This window comes from Podarcis tiliguerta (assembly GCF_965153285.1).
Source record: "Podarcis tiliguerta genome assembly, chromosome: 10".
NCBI classification, from domain to species: Eukaryota; Metazoa; Chordata; class Lepidosauria; order Squamata; family Lacertidae; genus Podarcis; species Podarcis tiliguerta.
In genome coordinates this window covers 55,054,644-55,071,503 of record NC_139543.1, presented here as the reverse complement: position 1 = coordinate 55,071,503, position 16,860 = coordinate 55,054,644, and the positions used below count along the sequence as shown (strand labels likewise).

Here is a 16,860-nt window from a genome sequence, read left to right as displayed (position 1 = left end):
AAGAGACAGAGACTGTTTATAGCATGAAAGTAACAACTGAATGCTTTTGTTTAAATGAACAGTTGCCCTAAAACAAAAAGCTAAATTTAAAACTGTTTTAAAATTATGACTGGCTGAAAGCTGTAGGCAAAGGTTTTGTGGAACAGAATAGGCCCACAGCGCCACCTGTTGACAAGTGATGGAGAAGGCTCACCTCCTTGTGGTCTTGCATGACAGTAAGGATTGTATCAATTGTGTGAAGGATCCCCATAGCCATGACAGTTTTATCCTCCAGTTCTTCATATTCTTCACTTTGGAGAACTTTCCCAAATATCTCTGCCTATAGAAATCAAGACACAAAACAATGGAGAAGCAGCCTGCTGATTATGTCATCCTTGGAGACTATGAATAATAATAATATTTTTTATTATTTTTATTATTATTATTATTATCATCATCATCATCATCATGTATTAAAGCCATCAATGGGCACAGCACCTTGCAGTAAGTCCTGCACTAGTGGTTAGAACACCTGGAAGCCTGGGGAAGAGGGCTTACCATCATTGCCCTCCACAGCACTTCCCATTGGCTGTGTTGGCCTCCTCTAGTGAGTGAGCCAGCTGTGAACTATCTAGTTCCCAAACTGCATTTTAGCCAGACTGCTTGGCCCTTGGAATGCAAGACTAGAACTTGTAGTGTAGCCTTCCCTGTGCCTGCCCTCATCCTGAACTTTTGAGTTTTCTCTGTATATAGATTATTTCTTTGTACTGTTGAACTTATCCTATTTATCTGATCTTATAAGGTCTTATGTGAATTGATTGACATGTTTTGTAAAAAATTTTACATATCGTTTCAAATGTTTGGTATGTTGATAATAAGCATAGGAAGCTGTCTTATACCAAGTCAGACCAGTAGCCCATCCAGCTCAGTATTGTCTATACTGACTGGCAGCAGCAATCCAGGGTTTCAGGCAGGGCACTACCTAGAGATGACAGGGATCGAACCCAGGACCTTCAGCATACAAAGCAGATGCTCTACCACTGAGATACACCGAGTTGCTTGTTGTGAGGCACTTGGAGCACAATTCACTGTGGGAAAGCGACATATACCTAAACTAAACTAAACTAAGCCTTATACAGTGGTACATTGGTTTTCGAATGGCTGTTATTGAACAAATCAGCACCCGAACACCACAAACCCGGAAGTGTTCTGGTTTGCAAACATTTTTTGGAAGCCGAATGTCCGACGTGGCTTCCGCTTGAGTGCAGGAAGCTCCTGCAGCCAATCGGAAGCCATGCCTTGGTTTTCAAACAGTTTTGGGAGTTGAATGGACTCCTGGAATGAATTAAGTTCGAGAACCAAGGCACCACTGTAGTGTCCTAGAATGGTTCTTGCTCCAAGCAGCTTACAAAGTAATATTTAGCAATAGAGAGAGAAAGGAGGAGAGGTGGGATGTGAGAAAAGACAATTACAGTGGTACCTTGGGTTAACTTAATTCATTCTGGAAGTCTGTTCTTAACCTGAAACTGTTCTTAACCTGAGGTACCACTTTAGCTAATGGGGCCTCCTGCTGCCGCCGCGCGATTTCTGTTCTCATCCCGAAGCAAAGTTCTTAACCCGAGGTACTATTTCTGGGTTAGCAGAGTCTGTAACCTGAAGTGTCTGTAACCTGAAGTGTCTGTAATCCGAGGTACCACTGTACTCAAACCTAGTTGCAGTTTTGGATGAAGACAAGGTGGGCATGTTAAACGTAAGACCTAGAATCATAGAATCATAGAGTTGGAAGAGACCACAAGGGCCATCGAGTCCAACCCCCTGCCAAGCAGGAAACACCATCAGAGCACTCCTGACATATGGTTGTCAAGCCTCTGCTTAAAGACCTCCAAAGAAGGAGACTCCACCACACTCCTTGGCAGCAAATTCCACTGTCGAACAGCTCTTACTGTCAGGAAGTTCTTCCTAATGTTTAGGTGGAATCTTCTTTCTTGTAGTTTGTATCCATTGCTCCGTGTCCGCTTCTCTGGAGCAGCAGAAAACAACCTTTCTCCCTCCTCTATGTGACATCCTTTTATATATTTGAACATGGCTATCATATCACCCCTTAACCTCCTCTTCTCCAGGCTAAACATGCCCAGCTCCCTTAGCCGATCCTCATAAGGCATTGTTTCCAGGCCTTTGACCATTTTGGTTGCCCTCCTCTGTACACGTTCTAGTTTGTCAGTGTCCTTCTTGAACTGTGGTGCCCAGAACTGGACACAGTACTCCAGGTGAGGTCTGACCAGAGCAGAATACAGTGGCACTATAACTTCCCTTGATCTAGATGCTATACTCCTATTGATGCAGCCCAGAATTGCATTGGCTTTTTTAGCTGCCGCGTCACACTGTTGGCTCATGTTAAGTTTGTGGTCAACCAAGACTCCTAGATCCTTTTCACATGTACTGCTCTCAAGCCAGGTGTCACCCATCTTGTATTTGTGCCTCTCATTTTTTTTGCCCAAGTGCAATACTTTACATTTCTCCCTGTTAAAATTCATCTTGTTTGTTTTGGCCCAGTTCTCTAATCTGTCAAGGTCGTTTTGAAGTGTGATCCTGTCTTCTGGGGTGTTAGCCACCCCTCCCAGTTTGGTGTCATCTGCAAATTTGATCAGGATGCCCTTGAGTCCATCATCCAAGTCGTTGATAAAGATGTTGAATAAGACCGGGCCCAAGACAGAACCCTGTGGCACCCCACTAGTCACTCTTCTCCAGGATGAAGAGGAACCATTGATGAGCACCCTTTGGGTCCGGTCAGTCAGCCAGTTACAAATCCACTGAGTGGTAGCATAGTCAAGACCGCATTTTACCAGCTTCTTTACAAGAATATCATGGGGCACCTTGTCAAATGCCTTGCTGAAATCAAGGTAGACTACATCCACTGCGTTCCCTTCATCTACCAGGCTTGTAATTCTGTCAAAAAATGAGATCAGGTTAGTCTGACATGACTTATTTTTCAGAAATCCATGCTGACTATTGGTGATCACAGCATTCCTTTCTAGGTGCTCACAGATTGTTTGCTTAATGATCTGCTCCAGAATCTTCCCTGGTATTGATGTTAGACTGACTGGGCGGTAATTATTTGGGTCCTCTCTTTTCCCCTTTTTGAAAATAGGGACAACATTTGCCCTCCTCCAGTCTGCCGGGACTTCGCCTGTTCTCCAGGAATTCTCAAAGATGACTGCCAGTGGTTCTGAGATCACATCTGCCAGTTCTTTTAATACTCTTGGATGCAGTTCATCTGGCCCTGGAGACTTGAATACATCTAAACTAGCCAAGTATTCTTGTACTATCTCCTTAGTTATTCTGGGCTGTGTTTCCTCTGCTGAATCATTTCCTCCAAATTCTTCAGGTCGGGCATTGTTTTCTTTATCGGAGAAGACTGAGGCAAAGAAGGCATTGAGGAGTTCAGCCCTTTCTGTGTCCCCTGTTTGCATTTCACCATCTTCTCCTCTGAGTGACCCCACTGTTTCTTTGTTCTTCCTTTTGCTACGAACATACCCATAGAAGCCTTTTTTGTTGCTTTTAACCTCTCTAGCAAGCCTGAGTTCATTCTGTGCTTTAGCTTTTCTGACTTTGTGTCTACACGTGCTGGCTATTTGTTTGAATTCCTCTTTGGTGGTTTCCCCCCTTTTCCATTTTTTGTACACATCCTTTTTTAATCTTAACTCAGTTAAAAGTTCTTTAGATAGCCACCCTGGCTTCTTTAGGCACCTTCCATGTTTCCGTCTCATTGGTATTGCCTGAAGTTGTGCTTTTACTATCTCCCTCTTAACAAACTCCCAGCCATCATGAACTCCCTTTCCTTTTAGTATTACTGTCCATGGGATCTCACCTAGCACTTCCCTAAGTTTTATGAAGTCGGCTTTCTTAAAGTCAAGAAATTGAGTCCTAGTATGCTTGGCTGCTCCTTTCCGTTGTATAGTAAACTTCAGAAGAGCATGATCACTTGCGCCTAATGATCCTTCCACTTCTACCCCATTAACCAGGTCATCGACATTGGTTAGGACCAGATCTAAAATGGCTGTTCCTCTTGTTGCTTCTTCCACTTTCTGGACAATGAAGTTGTCTGCAAGGCCAGTGAGGAATCTGTTTGACCTTATGCTCTTGGCTGAGTTTGACCTCCAACAAATATCTGGGTAATTGAAGTCCCCCATTACTACTATCTCCCTTCCTTTTGCATGCTTGGCCATCTGTTCCAGGAAGGCATCATCTATGTCCTCCGTTTGGCTTGGGGATCTATAGTAAACTCCCACAATGAGGTCACTATTATTCTTCTCTCCCTTAATTTTGACCCAAATGCTCTCACTTTGGCTTTGAGGTTCTAGATCTTGGATCTCTTCACAGGTATACACATCCCTGACATATAACGCCACTCCTCCTCCTTTCTTGTCTGGTCTGTTTCTCTGAAATAGATTGTATCCCTCCATTTTTACATTCCAATCGTGGGACTTATCCCACCAGGTTTCAGTGATGCCTATTATGTCATATTTAGTTTGCTGTACCAAGAGCTCAAGCTCATCTTGTTTATTTCCCATGCTTTGTGCATTAGTGTACAGACATTGAAGTCCATTAGTCATTCCCCCGTGTCTCTTATTTAAGGATTTTTTCCTCCCACCACTAGGTCTGCTTGCTGTTTGCTCCATTTGGTCTATGACATTTGGATGATCATCTTCATCAATTAATAGACTCCTACCTTCAGGAGCACTGTCTCCCTCCCCCACATTAGTCAGTTTAAAGCCCTCCTGATGAGGTTTCTTAGTTTTTTGGCAAAAACATTCCTCCCAACCGTTGTGAGGTGCAGCCCATCGCTTCCCAGAAGTCCATCCTCAAGAAACTGCAGTCCGTGATCTAAGAATCCAAACCGTTCCTGTTTACACCATTTGCGAAGCCAGCTGTTTACTTCCACTATTTTCCTCTCTCTCCCTGGGCCACGTCGTTCAACTGGGAGGACAGATGAGATGACGATTTGTGCATTTAATTGCTTCAATTTCCTGCCCAGAGCCTCGTAGTCTTTTTTGATCTTCTGGAGGCTATTGCTTGCAGTGTCATTGGTTCCCACATGAACCAAGAGGAAGGGGTATTTGTCAGTGGGTTTTATGATTCCTTGCAGTCGTTCAGTTACATCTTGGATCTTAGCCCCGGGGAGACAGCACACTTCCCGAGACATCTTGTCAGGCCCACAGATCACTGCTTCTGTTCCCCTCAGTAGGGAATCCCCTATCACCACTACACGCCTTCTCTTAGGTTTGGTCAGGGTTCTTCCGTGAGCGGTCCGTTCCAAGGTCGCCTGCACATTCCCTGAGGACTGACTTTGCTGCTCATCTTCATATACGTGATCGACTGTAATGAGGGAGAGATCCTCAAATGGAGTCTGCTCTTCGTCTTCCATGCTAGGGGAGAGGACCTCAAAGCGATTGTGTATTTCTAGACAATCAGAGCGAACCCTGGGCCTCCTACTTCTTTGAGTCACGTTTCTCCACATATCGGGCTCCTGTGTTGGTGAACTAGCCTCCTTCTCAGGGGAGTCCCCTGTCTCCTCCTTGGTGGAGACGGTGTGCTCTGTTGCTTCCAAGAAGAGCTCCAGCTCTCTAATTCTTTGGAGCGTAGCTACACGTTCCTCCAGTTGCTGGACTTTGTCTTTTAGGAGGGCAATCAACATGCAATTGCTGCACGTAAAGCTGCCTGAGAGCCTCCAGGTGTTGTTTGACTCTGACTCCCATCATCCTCAACCATGAGCCCTATTGACTGGAAGTGAAGGGAGACAGAGTCCAACAACACCTGGAGGTTCACGGGTTCTCCACTCTTTATGTAAGAGTTTAGTTCCACAGACTATAAACCTGCCTGAAATGCATGTAAACAGCTGAGAATGTAAGGTGGGGAAAAGAGAGCAATCCAGGCTGAGTGTCTTTGAAAACCAGGATATAATTTTTAAAAGCAGTTTAAAAATATAACAAAAGTTTCAATATTTAGGGTTAACCCACTGAAAAAAAATGTGGTATGGGCAAAAACACATGGGAATTTTCCAGGATGTACTGCCTTATATTGAGATAAAATGAGAAATGCGTTCAATTAATTTTCTTCAAGTCGTTTAAAACTTATTTTTATAGACATGCAGACTGGTTTTACAATGCCAAAGCTGGAAGCTACACATCCCTTAATAAATTCTGGATTCCAACAAGATCAACTGGAACCAGAAACATCAGAGGTTTTCCTCTGTATCAGAGCACTGCTATCTCTTACCAGGTGCTGTGTCATTTCGACAGCAATTGTTGCTACTTCCTGACTGTATTCACAAATCAGCTTCTGGATTACATTGGTGAGATCATCGTTCTCAGTCTCCCGAACAACAAGCAGCAGCTCCTGCATAACTGGCCTGATGTAGGGCTTAATGTATTCCTTTGCTAAAAAGGCACACAGAAAAAGATAGAAGGGGTCATTTGCTAAATGAAGATACATGGAGCTCTGGATTAGGATTAAACCCCCTAGATAGATAAGATAAAATGATAGAAAGATAAAATATAGATATCTATCTGTCTATCTACTTATCTATCATTTTATCTATCTATTTATCAGTGCTTCTTAGGTACACATATCTGTCTGCTTTCTATTCCTGAACTATTTCACTGGTGCAAGAAAAAGTGGTATTTTGGAAAGCTGAAAAAGGGAGAAAACTAAACAGACCATTTGGGGAATTTGCATCTTTTTCCTTGAAGATACACTCAGGTCCACCCTGCTCCCTTTCTCAAAAAAAATTGCAGAAGATATGATGACTTGCTAAAGCCGGGTTCTGTAACGTCTGCAGCTATTACACCAATCCTAACCTTCATCTCAGACCTATTTGCATAATTAGCAGTCAAAAAACACTTAAATGAAGGTTCAAAGAATGGGAAATGAATGGCCAATATTCATTCTGTCAGTAACAACCACATAGTAGGATGCTTGATAGAGTAGCAACAGATGCATTGATGTTATTGGAGCATAGATACTCAATACATGGGTGCACCTTTACAGCAACAATACACAGTAGGGTGAGAGCAAGAATGCACCCTTCCTGGCTGGTACATATTCTATATTCTAGTGCCTGTCATTACAGAGAGGAGAATTATCATAATATTCATTTATTTTGACAGAAGGAATCTGAAGTTTAGCAACTAGGCATTGGAATTGAACTGGGGATGTTCATGCAGAGGAAAGAAAGAAAGAAAGAAAGAAAGAAAGAAAGAAAGAAAGAAAGAAAGAAAGAAAATCAAAATCAAACCTCGTTCCTGATGGCTTATTAAGGATTGAAGTGCTATGGCAGCTTCCACTTTGACAGGCATCTCCTTGTCGTCAATCAGGCTCTTCTTTGTTAGCTCAACAGCATTCCTTAGGTTGAGTTCATTGTGGAATTCCAAAGTACTGAACGAATGAAGAGTCCAACAGGACTGCAGCATAAGAGGGAGAAAGCAAAACAGACACTACTGAGTTCTGTTGTTCTCTAAGGAATCTAGTTTTGTGCTGGTAGTTCTCAGCTGATTAGACTTGTACCCCATACAGTGGTACCTCAGGTTAAGTACTTAATTCGTTCCAGGGGTCTGTACCTAACCTGAACCTGTTCTTAACCTGAAGCACCACTTTAGCTAATGGGGCCTCCAGCTGCTGCCGTGCCGCTGGAGCCCAATTTCTGTTCTCATCCTGAAGCAAAGTTCTTAACCTGAAGCACTATTTCTGGGTTAGCAGAGTCTGTAACCTGAAGCATACGTAACCTCAGGTACCACTGTATTATGGTTTGAAGAGGCTTACATTAGACAAGTGTGTGTGTGTGTGTGTGTGTGTGCGCGTGCATACATCCACCCCTGATTAAAGCCACCACCACTACCAACAACAACCATTAAAATTCTAGGCCAAGTTCCAAAGAGACACTTGTGTATAACTAAGGCAGTTTTGCACAGGCAACAGTCCTTTGACAGCCACATGAAAATGTTGCTCCAGACGGTTACCCGACCTTCAGGAGAGAGGCAGCAAGCAAGAATGTCAGCAATAAAAGAGCAAACAAAAAAAGAGCAACAATGTGCAAAACAACATCCCCAATGCCATCTCGCCCCATTGCCCCTTGAGAAAGCAAACAAATTTAAATCAGCCTCCCAGAAGCTGTAAGAGGGAGCACGCTCTCTAAATGATGCTAAGAAGAGCAAGTTACTGCAGAACGATACACTTGCTGTAGTCACTTACTCTTGCTCTCAAATACCCCAGGTTCGACATGAACAGTGGAAAGATGTGATTCTGTAGCATCAGCTCCATTTGATCCTTGAAGACACTCTTCTGATGGAATTAACAGTAGCCACAAAAAAGGTTAGTCTCCATTTTGATATGTGACAACATTCAATTATGTCCCAAAATTTAACTCCCCTAGAGTAATTGCACAAATATAAACCAAAATCAGCTTCTAGCTTCAAGTTCACTCTCAGAAAATATTCTGGCATTATATAAGTCTAATAAAATGCAGAAATGCCAAACTGTTAAATATGTTATGCTGTCCAGGCCAATTACAGCCACAGGTGGGAATGTGTCCCTATGAAGGTACATGTATCCAGAATTAAGAGTTTTACAGGAATATCCAACCTCTTACATGGGAACCTGCCAAAGAGAGTTCCCTATGGCATATGCCTGTATCAAAAATGTGCATTTCAAAGTACTGCAAGCTATAGCTCAGTATGTGCAATGCAGATATAAGCTAAAGTTGTAACATACAAAGCAGCCCCTAAGTGTCTGCAAGAGGCCTTCACTGTTGGGCTGGCTCCTGCTCAGTAGGTGGGATGAGATAGAGATGAAGGAGGCTATAAGAAGCAGCATGCCTATGTATTTCAATTGCTGGGAGTCACATGCACAGTTGAACTCAAAGTCATCTGGTTGGCCACTATGAGAACAGGATACTGGACCAGATGGGCCTTTTGTCTGATCCAGCAAGGCTCTTCTTGTGTGCTTAAGTAAGACTGCAGAAAGGACCAGAATATCTTTCTAAGACCAGGTGAAAAACAAAACCTGGGAGTTTTGATATAGACCAGAGATATTGCCTTGTTTGTTAAGAGGCTTCCTTGTAGCTCTCTCCTTTGGTTAGACCTGGCTGTTGATGCACAGGCTAAATCCCTGTCTAGCTTGACTGTCCTCGTCTTCAAGTGCTACTACTGGTTTACGGGCCAATAGCATACCATGGGAATTATTTCAAGTTGTTTTGAGGACCAAAGTGCCCTCTGATGCACACCTGCTTTTCAAGATGGTATTTAAATTGAACAGAACAACTAGGATACGTCTGTTTTAATGAACATTCTAGAGCTACTTACCATGCCTTACTGTCCACAGATCAATTTCATTTCCATGCATGTCTCTGATGAAATACATGTATACAACAGGACTTGCCAGGTAGTCCCAGAATACTAATTAAAATATACTGTATGAATCTTGGTTCATTCCATTTTCATTCATCTCTCTTAGAACCCCTTATCAACTCCTGCTCTACACAGACCTTCTGTCAGAGATATACATGTGCATTCTGATCCCTGCATTAAGGTTTTCATGAATCACATTGAAGACTACATATTTGGTGGCAAAACTACATGTATCTTACAAGTCTTCATCCGCTTACCTTCAGCAAAATCTCTGCTAGAGATCCTATCACATGTAATGCCCCATCTTTTTTCCTAGGGTCAACATTGGGCCCAGTAAGTATCTGATAGCAAAATGCCATCATTTTGGGTAACACCTAAACAGATGGAACAAAATGCAGAAAATTAAGAACTAGAAAGTAAAAAATGCTGGAGTCATTCTGTTTAAACCAAGAAGACACTGGTGGTGCTGTTGATGAATGCCAGATGACCCATGGGGAGAGTGACCCATGGGGGGGGGGAGTGAGTGCAGCATCAGTCCAGACTGGAGGAATGGGAGGGGTCACTGTAGCCTGAACCAGCTCAGATGGTCATGGCAAGGATAACATTGGATTTTCAGGTAGGGACATACCTTGTACACAGCTCCTGAGCAACTTGGCTAACAAAGAGGATTAAAATGTAATAAAGATTTTTATTTTTTTAAGGGAGACAAATAGCAGGGATAGGAAATCTTGGCCCTCCAGGTGTTGCTGGATTCCAGTTCCCATCCCCAACAACATCTGGAGGGCCACAGGCTTCCCATCACAGCCAATGAAGAATGGAGGAAGCGGTACAAGCCTTTATAATGTCATAGTGTTTGTATTATAAGTACCTCTTTTCGCTTTTTTGCTGCAGTGTACAGAAGTATCTGAGCAGCTGTTGTAGGGGATGCATAATCTTCAAAGACATCTTTCAAGTTTTCAACAACAACAAAAAGAACAAGAAAAGAAAACCACATCAAGTGTTACTGCACAATCTTTAACAAGAACATTTTGACAAATCATTCTGAAATTGACAGAACAAGGACAACCCAACAAGGCTCTTTTTTTTTCTTAAATGAGCAATCACTAATGGAAGTAAACATCTTTCAGCCAATATCCTACTGTCTCTCCCTTATTTTGTGTTTTTAACAGACACCTCACCACAATCATAGTTTATGGAGGCTTAAACAAACTGTTATTTAGGGATGGAGTGCAATGGACAGGTTAAACAGGGGCATGTCCTACTTTGCAATCTTTTTTGTTTTATCTCCTTTTGTTATATTGCCTAAATACTAACAAAATTACAGGTGCAAACAAACAAAACTTCTCACTGTAGGCTGATCTGAATGTATAGTAATCTGTTCAAACGTTGGGTGCTACTGGGAAATAATATCAGTGATAGCAAGGAAATCATCTAGCTGATGCATAATACATATTTACCATATTTACCAAATTTCATGCGGATGTACTCATAGGGGTCCTCTTGCCAGAGCTCTTCATCCTCATCTTTATAACACATCAGGGAAAAGATCACTTCTTCACACACAGTCTAATAGGAAAAAAGGCAAAGAGAATGTTCAACAGAGCAAAATCGCATTATTAATCATTCAAACACAAGTCCTCACCCCAAGAAATCATCATTATGAATCCTGCAGCAGTACAGTGTGCTGCATACTGGACCCACCAAATCCAGGAGCTAATGCAATGATGTCACATCACATGCTTTACATTACTAAATGTTATCAGGCAGGGGTGGGAGATAGCTACAGAGAGAGAGAGAGAGAGAGAGAGAGAGAGAGAGAGAGACCCCTCTAAATCCTACAGATGGTGTGGAATAAAATACTGATAAATGAAATAAATATGCTATTGACAGGTTATTTCTATCCAAGTGACTGCATTCCCATTATAGTAACTGCAATGTTATAGTAATTGCAATGTTAATTATTGTAATTAATTTTTCAAGCTCCAACACTACATGAAAAGCTCTAGCTCAAATCCTCAGTATTTGTGCAGGGACACCAATCACTATTTTTTTATTGACCTGCATATGTGGTTTCATCTGCTTCCAGGTTATACAGTGATTGACCCCTTGGTTCAGATAGTTTAATGTTTGCTGAAGGACACGTGGTGCAACATACTCTTTCCTCCTATATTGGTCCAAGATTTTTAGGAGCACCTAAAGGAAAAACAACATATATCAGGTTGCATTTGAAAATCTGTCCTTAAAATTAGAACATTGTGATTGTTTCCATTACCACCATCATCCCTGAACATGGTAGCCATGGGAAAGATTTGCTGTAACAACATACAGCAGGGACCAGCAACTTGAAGCCCAATGGTCAAATTTGATCATCTGAGAAGGACCTACTGACCAAAATGGAGGCAAGAGAGGTGCAAGTGGCAGCTACAATAAAAATAATAATCAGCAGTTCACTTTGAAAAGAGGGGCACCCTGGAAAACTAAGGGCTATAGCTCAGTGATAGAGCTGACTTTTTGTGTGCAGAAGGTCCCAAGCTCAGGTGTGGCCTTCCAGATGCTGTTGGACTCCATCTTTCATCACCCCCAGACAGCAAGGCCAATGATTAGAGATAATGGGATTTGCAGCCCAACAACATCTTAAAGGCCACAAGTTCCCTATCCCTGCATTAAAGAAATGATACAAGGACAAGTAAAAAAATCCTGCTGTGGAACTATCATACTAATAAAATAAATGGCAGATGTTTACCTGTTGGATTCCCACAGCGTAGGTTTTCAAGAAGAACTCAGAAAACTCAAAATATTCTTTTGTTACATTCCCAGGACTGCCATACCTTGAAGAAAGAATCCAAAGCGAGTACGTAAACTGAAGGTTAATGCGTACACATGCTGCTAAAGTTGATCATATATAAAAGTGTGCTCAGAATAACCCTGGACATCAGCCTACTAGAGAAGGCCTTCATATCTTGTGACTTGCACTTGTGTACGAAGCCAAACACAGTGCCAAACACAGTCCACCCACCATGCATTGTGGCTTGCCTGACTTCCTGACTCCCAGGCAAGCAGTAAGATGGCTAATGGGGCATGGCTTGATTTTGCACGCTCTAGATATATTCAAAATAGCTCTAGTTTGTTTTTGGGTTTCTGTTATGTAATTTATGTTCTCATTTATACCTTGTGATCTTTGGATGAAGGACGATATACAAATTCAACAAATAGTTGCAAGATGAGAAACAGAAAATGAGCAAAAGAAAATATTCAATTGAGACCTTCAGTAAAACTGGTAAAACTTTTTCAAAAGATGTGAACAAAAGTGTGAAAGAACATACAGAGCTTGTTCAGACACAATGCTAAACCTTGGTTTACCATTACAGGCACAAGTGACTATGACTCTCTCATACACACACCCCTCTGGTGCAGCCATAAGAAGTTTGGAAGTTTCTGCTCCTGTTTTAGATTTGTAAGGATACTTTTTTGCAATAAATCAGAGCTTTCCAAACTTTTAATGTTGATGACACACTTTTTAGACATGCCTCACTTCGCAACACAGTAATTCAGTTTTACTAGCAAACCGGAGGTTAAACTAACCCCTTTCCAGCCCCTGGAGGGGTGCAGGGAGTATTCATGCAACACACAAACGTGTCATGACACAGAGTTTGGAAAGCTCTACATTAAATATATAGAAAAATGACTGAAGTATAGTGCTGAGAAAAACAGAGTTCAGAAAATCTGCTCTAGTTAGCATTTTACCTTTCAAAAAGGCGAGCAACAATCCGCAAAGCCCATTTCTTACATTTCCACCATACTAGTTCTGGCCTATCATCTTCATCAATCTGCAGAGTCTCCTAATGAAAGGAAATAACTATCAGCCAATGTGTACACAAATTAACGCTGAGCATTAAGAAAACTTATATACATATAAGTTACACACTATCTACCGGAAAAAAACACACACCAACCGCTACTTACATGCACAATCACACCACCACCCTGCACAAATAAACTCCGTAGCCAAGACTCTCATCTCCAGAACCAAACGCCTGGCTGACGAAGACCACTTGACAACTGAGTTACAGAATCTCTCAAATGTGTTAATTGCCAATGGATACCAGCAAAACAGGGTTACGAAGCTAATCCAAAAAGAAACACCCCCCAAAAACCAAGACACAGAAGAAAACAATGGCATAGCCCTCCTTCCTTATATCAAGGGCACTACAGATAAAATTAGCAAAATCCTCCATAAACACAATATCAAAACAGCCTTTTGCACCAACCAAAAAATAGCCAATATCCTCAGAAACCCCAAGGATAAAATTCAGTTGGAAAACCAAGGGGTCTATGAAATACCCTGCAAAGTCTGCCCAGCCACGTACATTGGACAAACAAACAGACGAATAAATGCACGGATCGCAGAACACAAGAATGCCGTCAAAAAAGAAGAAAAAACTTCCTCTCTTTTCCAACACATGAAAGAAACAGGACACGAAATTAATTTTGCAGATTCCAAATTGCTCTTTAACATGGAACATCACCACAAGAGAATAATCATGGAAGCCATCGAGATAGAGAAACACCCTCACAACATGAACAAGCGTGACGACACATCCCGCTTGCCAGACATCTGGAAATTAGCCCTCCCCACAAAATCTGACACCAGATCCAGAGGCACACAGAACGCCATCACCAATCAACCACACCAGACCCAAACCCAGACCCTCTCCACAGATAAATTACAGACACCATCCAGTAGCCAAACCAGGGTGGCACCTCCGGATGCTGCACCCCCCTGCAATCCCTACACAGATCTGGCTGGCACAGGCCACAAAACCACAGCTCGCCCCTATACACGAAGCCAAGCCAGAGCACAACCAAGTGCAGTACAGCCATCTTCTCAGAAAAACTCTTCACAAAGTTCAAGAGTTCAAGACACGAAGGCTTTAGCAACTAATCCACACCTAATGACCCACCTAAGTGGGATTCAGGAAATCACTCAAGAAATCACTCAAGATATCCCTCAAGTAATTAAGGAACAAAAGAAGAAAAGGCACACCAGCCTGGGAACCTCCTCTCTGCCCAGAACATTGGAGGCTATACACCACACCTCCTCAACAGTATTTATAGGAACTCAAACACTGAGATCCTGCTCTGTTCCAGTAACAAGAAGCCGAAAGCACCAGCCTGAAGATGACGAGTGAGACCTCGTCGAAACGTCGCCTAGACACCCCAACTTTTACACGGGAAGACACCCGAGGACACCAAAACCTGCATTCCTGTACCCGTGAAAATCTACGAAAGCAAATATATATATATATATATACACATACACACACACACCCCCCACCTAGCACCAAAATTGGCTTTGAAGTGGTTTACATTGTATAAAGACCAGTTAACACAAACATTAAAATATAAAGATTCATAATCAAAAGAGCCCCACTGAACACAGTGATATTTACTTCTGAACAAACATGCTTAGGACAGCACTGTAAAAAGACTGAAAATTACTTCTTTTGAGACTGTTCTCTGAAACCAGCAATACAAAACCCTCAGAATTTGTTACTGAGGCAAATTCCACATGGTTCACACTCTGCAGACTACACAGATTATGCAGGCTGTAGTGTCCACCCCATACCTTTCAATACGTTATGAATTATATCCTGCTTATTTTCTATTCATGGTAAAACTCAATGCAAAATACATAGGATGCGTAAGCATCTGCCATCCTGGCACTGACTAGATTCAGACCTGCTTGGCTTCAGCAAAGATGCAGCATCAGGTGCCTTCAGACCCAGCCCTGGCATGTCATAGCATGCACAGAACATCAAGCCAAAACTGTGCATCTTTAAAGCTTGTATAATATATCGTGCAAAACTAACTTGCATATGTCACAAACTCCACAGCTTGAGTCTCAATCCTCATGGACTAAGGTTAGGTTCTGGCTAAGCTACATCACTGTACATACTTAGGACTTGGAGCAATCTTCAAGCATGTAAGGGAACGGGCAATATCAGCTTCTACAACTGAGTCAACTGAGCAGTACCTTCTGCCTGCTCCACTCCAGCGCAAGCTTGTTTCCTTCTCCCCATGTCAAGGCAGCCAATGGCCCCAAGCCCAGCCTGGTCAAAAGGAATCTGGCTAAGCTTTCCATGAAAACCTTCAAAGAGGGAGATTCCATAACCACACTTGGCAGCACACTCCTGTGCTGATCTGCTTTTATAGAACACAGCCCACACAGAGATGCACAGGCAATGGGTCCCTTGCAAGTCCTGGGCATACATGGGCACTGAAACCCAACAGGGCCCAGAGACCGTGCAACAGACAGAGGCACTACTGTAGTTGGGAGGCTGCAACAGTGCTCAGTTTGTAACAGGGTACCATGAGCAAGGCAGCCAATGGTCACATGTTGTGATGACATCACTCGGTGCTTGCAGAGGCCAAGAGGGCTGGGGGGGGCAGCATGTTTGTGGAAGGCACCTGAAGTCAGATTTTCCTACGTATCTTCTTCCTTGTATTTCAGAAACACTATATTCTTGCCAAGCTAGTGGAAAGTGTGAGCAATTGCTCCTGTCCTTCTTTCTGCCTCCTTTTTTAAAATACTGGAACACAACTAGAGGATAAGCCTCTAATAACACTGCAAACTGGGGGGGGGGGGGGTGTTAAGTTAATATGCCCCTTAAGCTACACTTCCCCCTTTCCTATTCCCCAAAGGCATTAGTGTTGCCCAGTAATATAATCCTTACAGGAGGCACACTTCTGTCGATGATAGTCCGGAAAATCTCCATCCACTGAGTCATGGTTTGGTTATTCACCAGCTGAAGTGGCAGTGCATACTGAAATTAAAGAAAGGAAGAAAAAGATGGGGTGGGGCAGGGTATCACACACAAAGAGTAAAGGTATTGCTGTGTTTCCAGACTATATTATTTGCACTAGAATCCAGAGATTACACCTTGTTTTTATTAAAGAAAACAATTTATTATACTACTGATACAACACCACAACGCAGCTGGATTATTTACTTATTTTTGCTCCAAGAGACAGGGTAGGGCTACCTTTCTTAATGCCCTGGGAGTGTATGTTATGTGATGGTCACCTGGTCATCCATGGGCAGCAATGGCTTTCAGCGATTTATTTAAGAGGAGTACATCAGGAGCTTCACAGGGGAATACAGAAGAAGCATGGGGGGAAGTGTGGAGGTATTGTGATACACAGAAGTAACAGAAAGGGAATGCAGAAAGGGTGTTCTAAAAAAGGTGTCAGGGCTGCAAAATGCCTTTCCTCATCAGTTTCCCTCCCTGCACAGCAATTAGACTTAGAAAATAAGGCCCCCATTCATTTGAAGGGAAATCTTGGTTTCTACAATGTCCAAGAAGCCTTCTTAAGTACAAAGAGCTCCCCACTTTACACAGTCAAACTTACATAGTTAAGGACTTTCTAAAGAGGACTAAATATGTCCATTCCAGGGGCACTTATAAACACACAGTAAGCC

At 42.5% G+C, this 16,860-nt stretch overlaps 1 protein-coding gene across 8 annotated transcripts in view; it reads right to left on the bottom strand.

Annotated features, from left to right (window-relative positions):
• The window catches only part of IPO8 (importin 8), a 43,992-nt gene that overhangs the window by 18,017 nt on the left and 9,115 nt on the right, over nucleotides 1-16,860 (bottom strand). For 4 of the 8 annotated variants that reach the window (XM_083401405.1, XM_083401403.1, XM_083401409.1 and 1 more), the window contains exons 6-16: nucleotides 16,115-16,204; nucleotides 13,125-13,219; nucleotides 12,124-12,208; nucleotides 11,439-11,573; nucleotides 10,847-10,946; nucleotides 10,249-10,325; nucleotides 9,638-9,754; nucleotides 8,227-8,316; nucleotides 7,274-7,439; nucleotides 6,256-6,416; nucleotides 194-319 (exon numbers count right to left, since the gene is read on the bottom strand). In XM_083401405.1, coding sequence (XP_083257531.1) covers nucleotides 194-319; nucleotides 6,256-6,416; nucleotides 7,274-7,439; nucleotides 8,227-8,316; nucleotides 9,638-9,754; nucleotides 10,249-10,325; nucleotides 10,847-10,946; nucleotides 11,439-11,573; nucleotides 12,124-12,208; nucleotides 13,125-13,219; nucleotides 16,115-16,204 — 1,242 coding nt within the window. Of the gene's footprint in view, nucleotides 1-193; nucleotides 320-6,255; nucleotides 6,417-7,273; nucleotides 7,440-8,226; nucleotides 8,317-9,637; nucleotides 9,755-10,248; nucleotides 10,326-10,837; nucleotides 10,947-11,438; nucleotides 11,574-12,123; nucleotides 12,209-13,124; nucleotides 13,220-16,114; nucleotides 16,205-16,860 lie in introns of all 8 variants that reach the window. The other 4 variants (XM_083401404.1, XM_083401410.1, XM_083401408.1 and 1 more) reach the window with 1 other exon arrangement.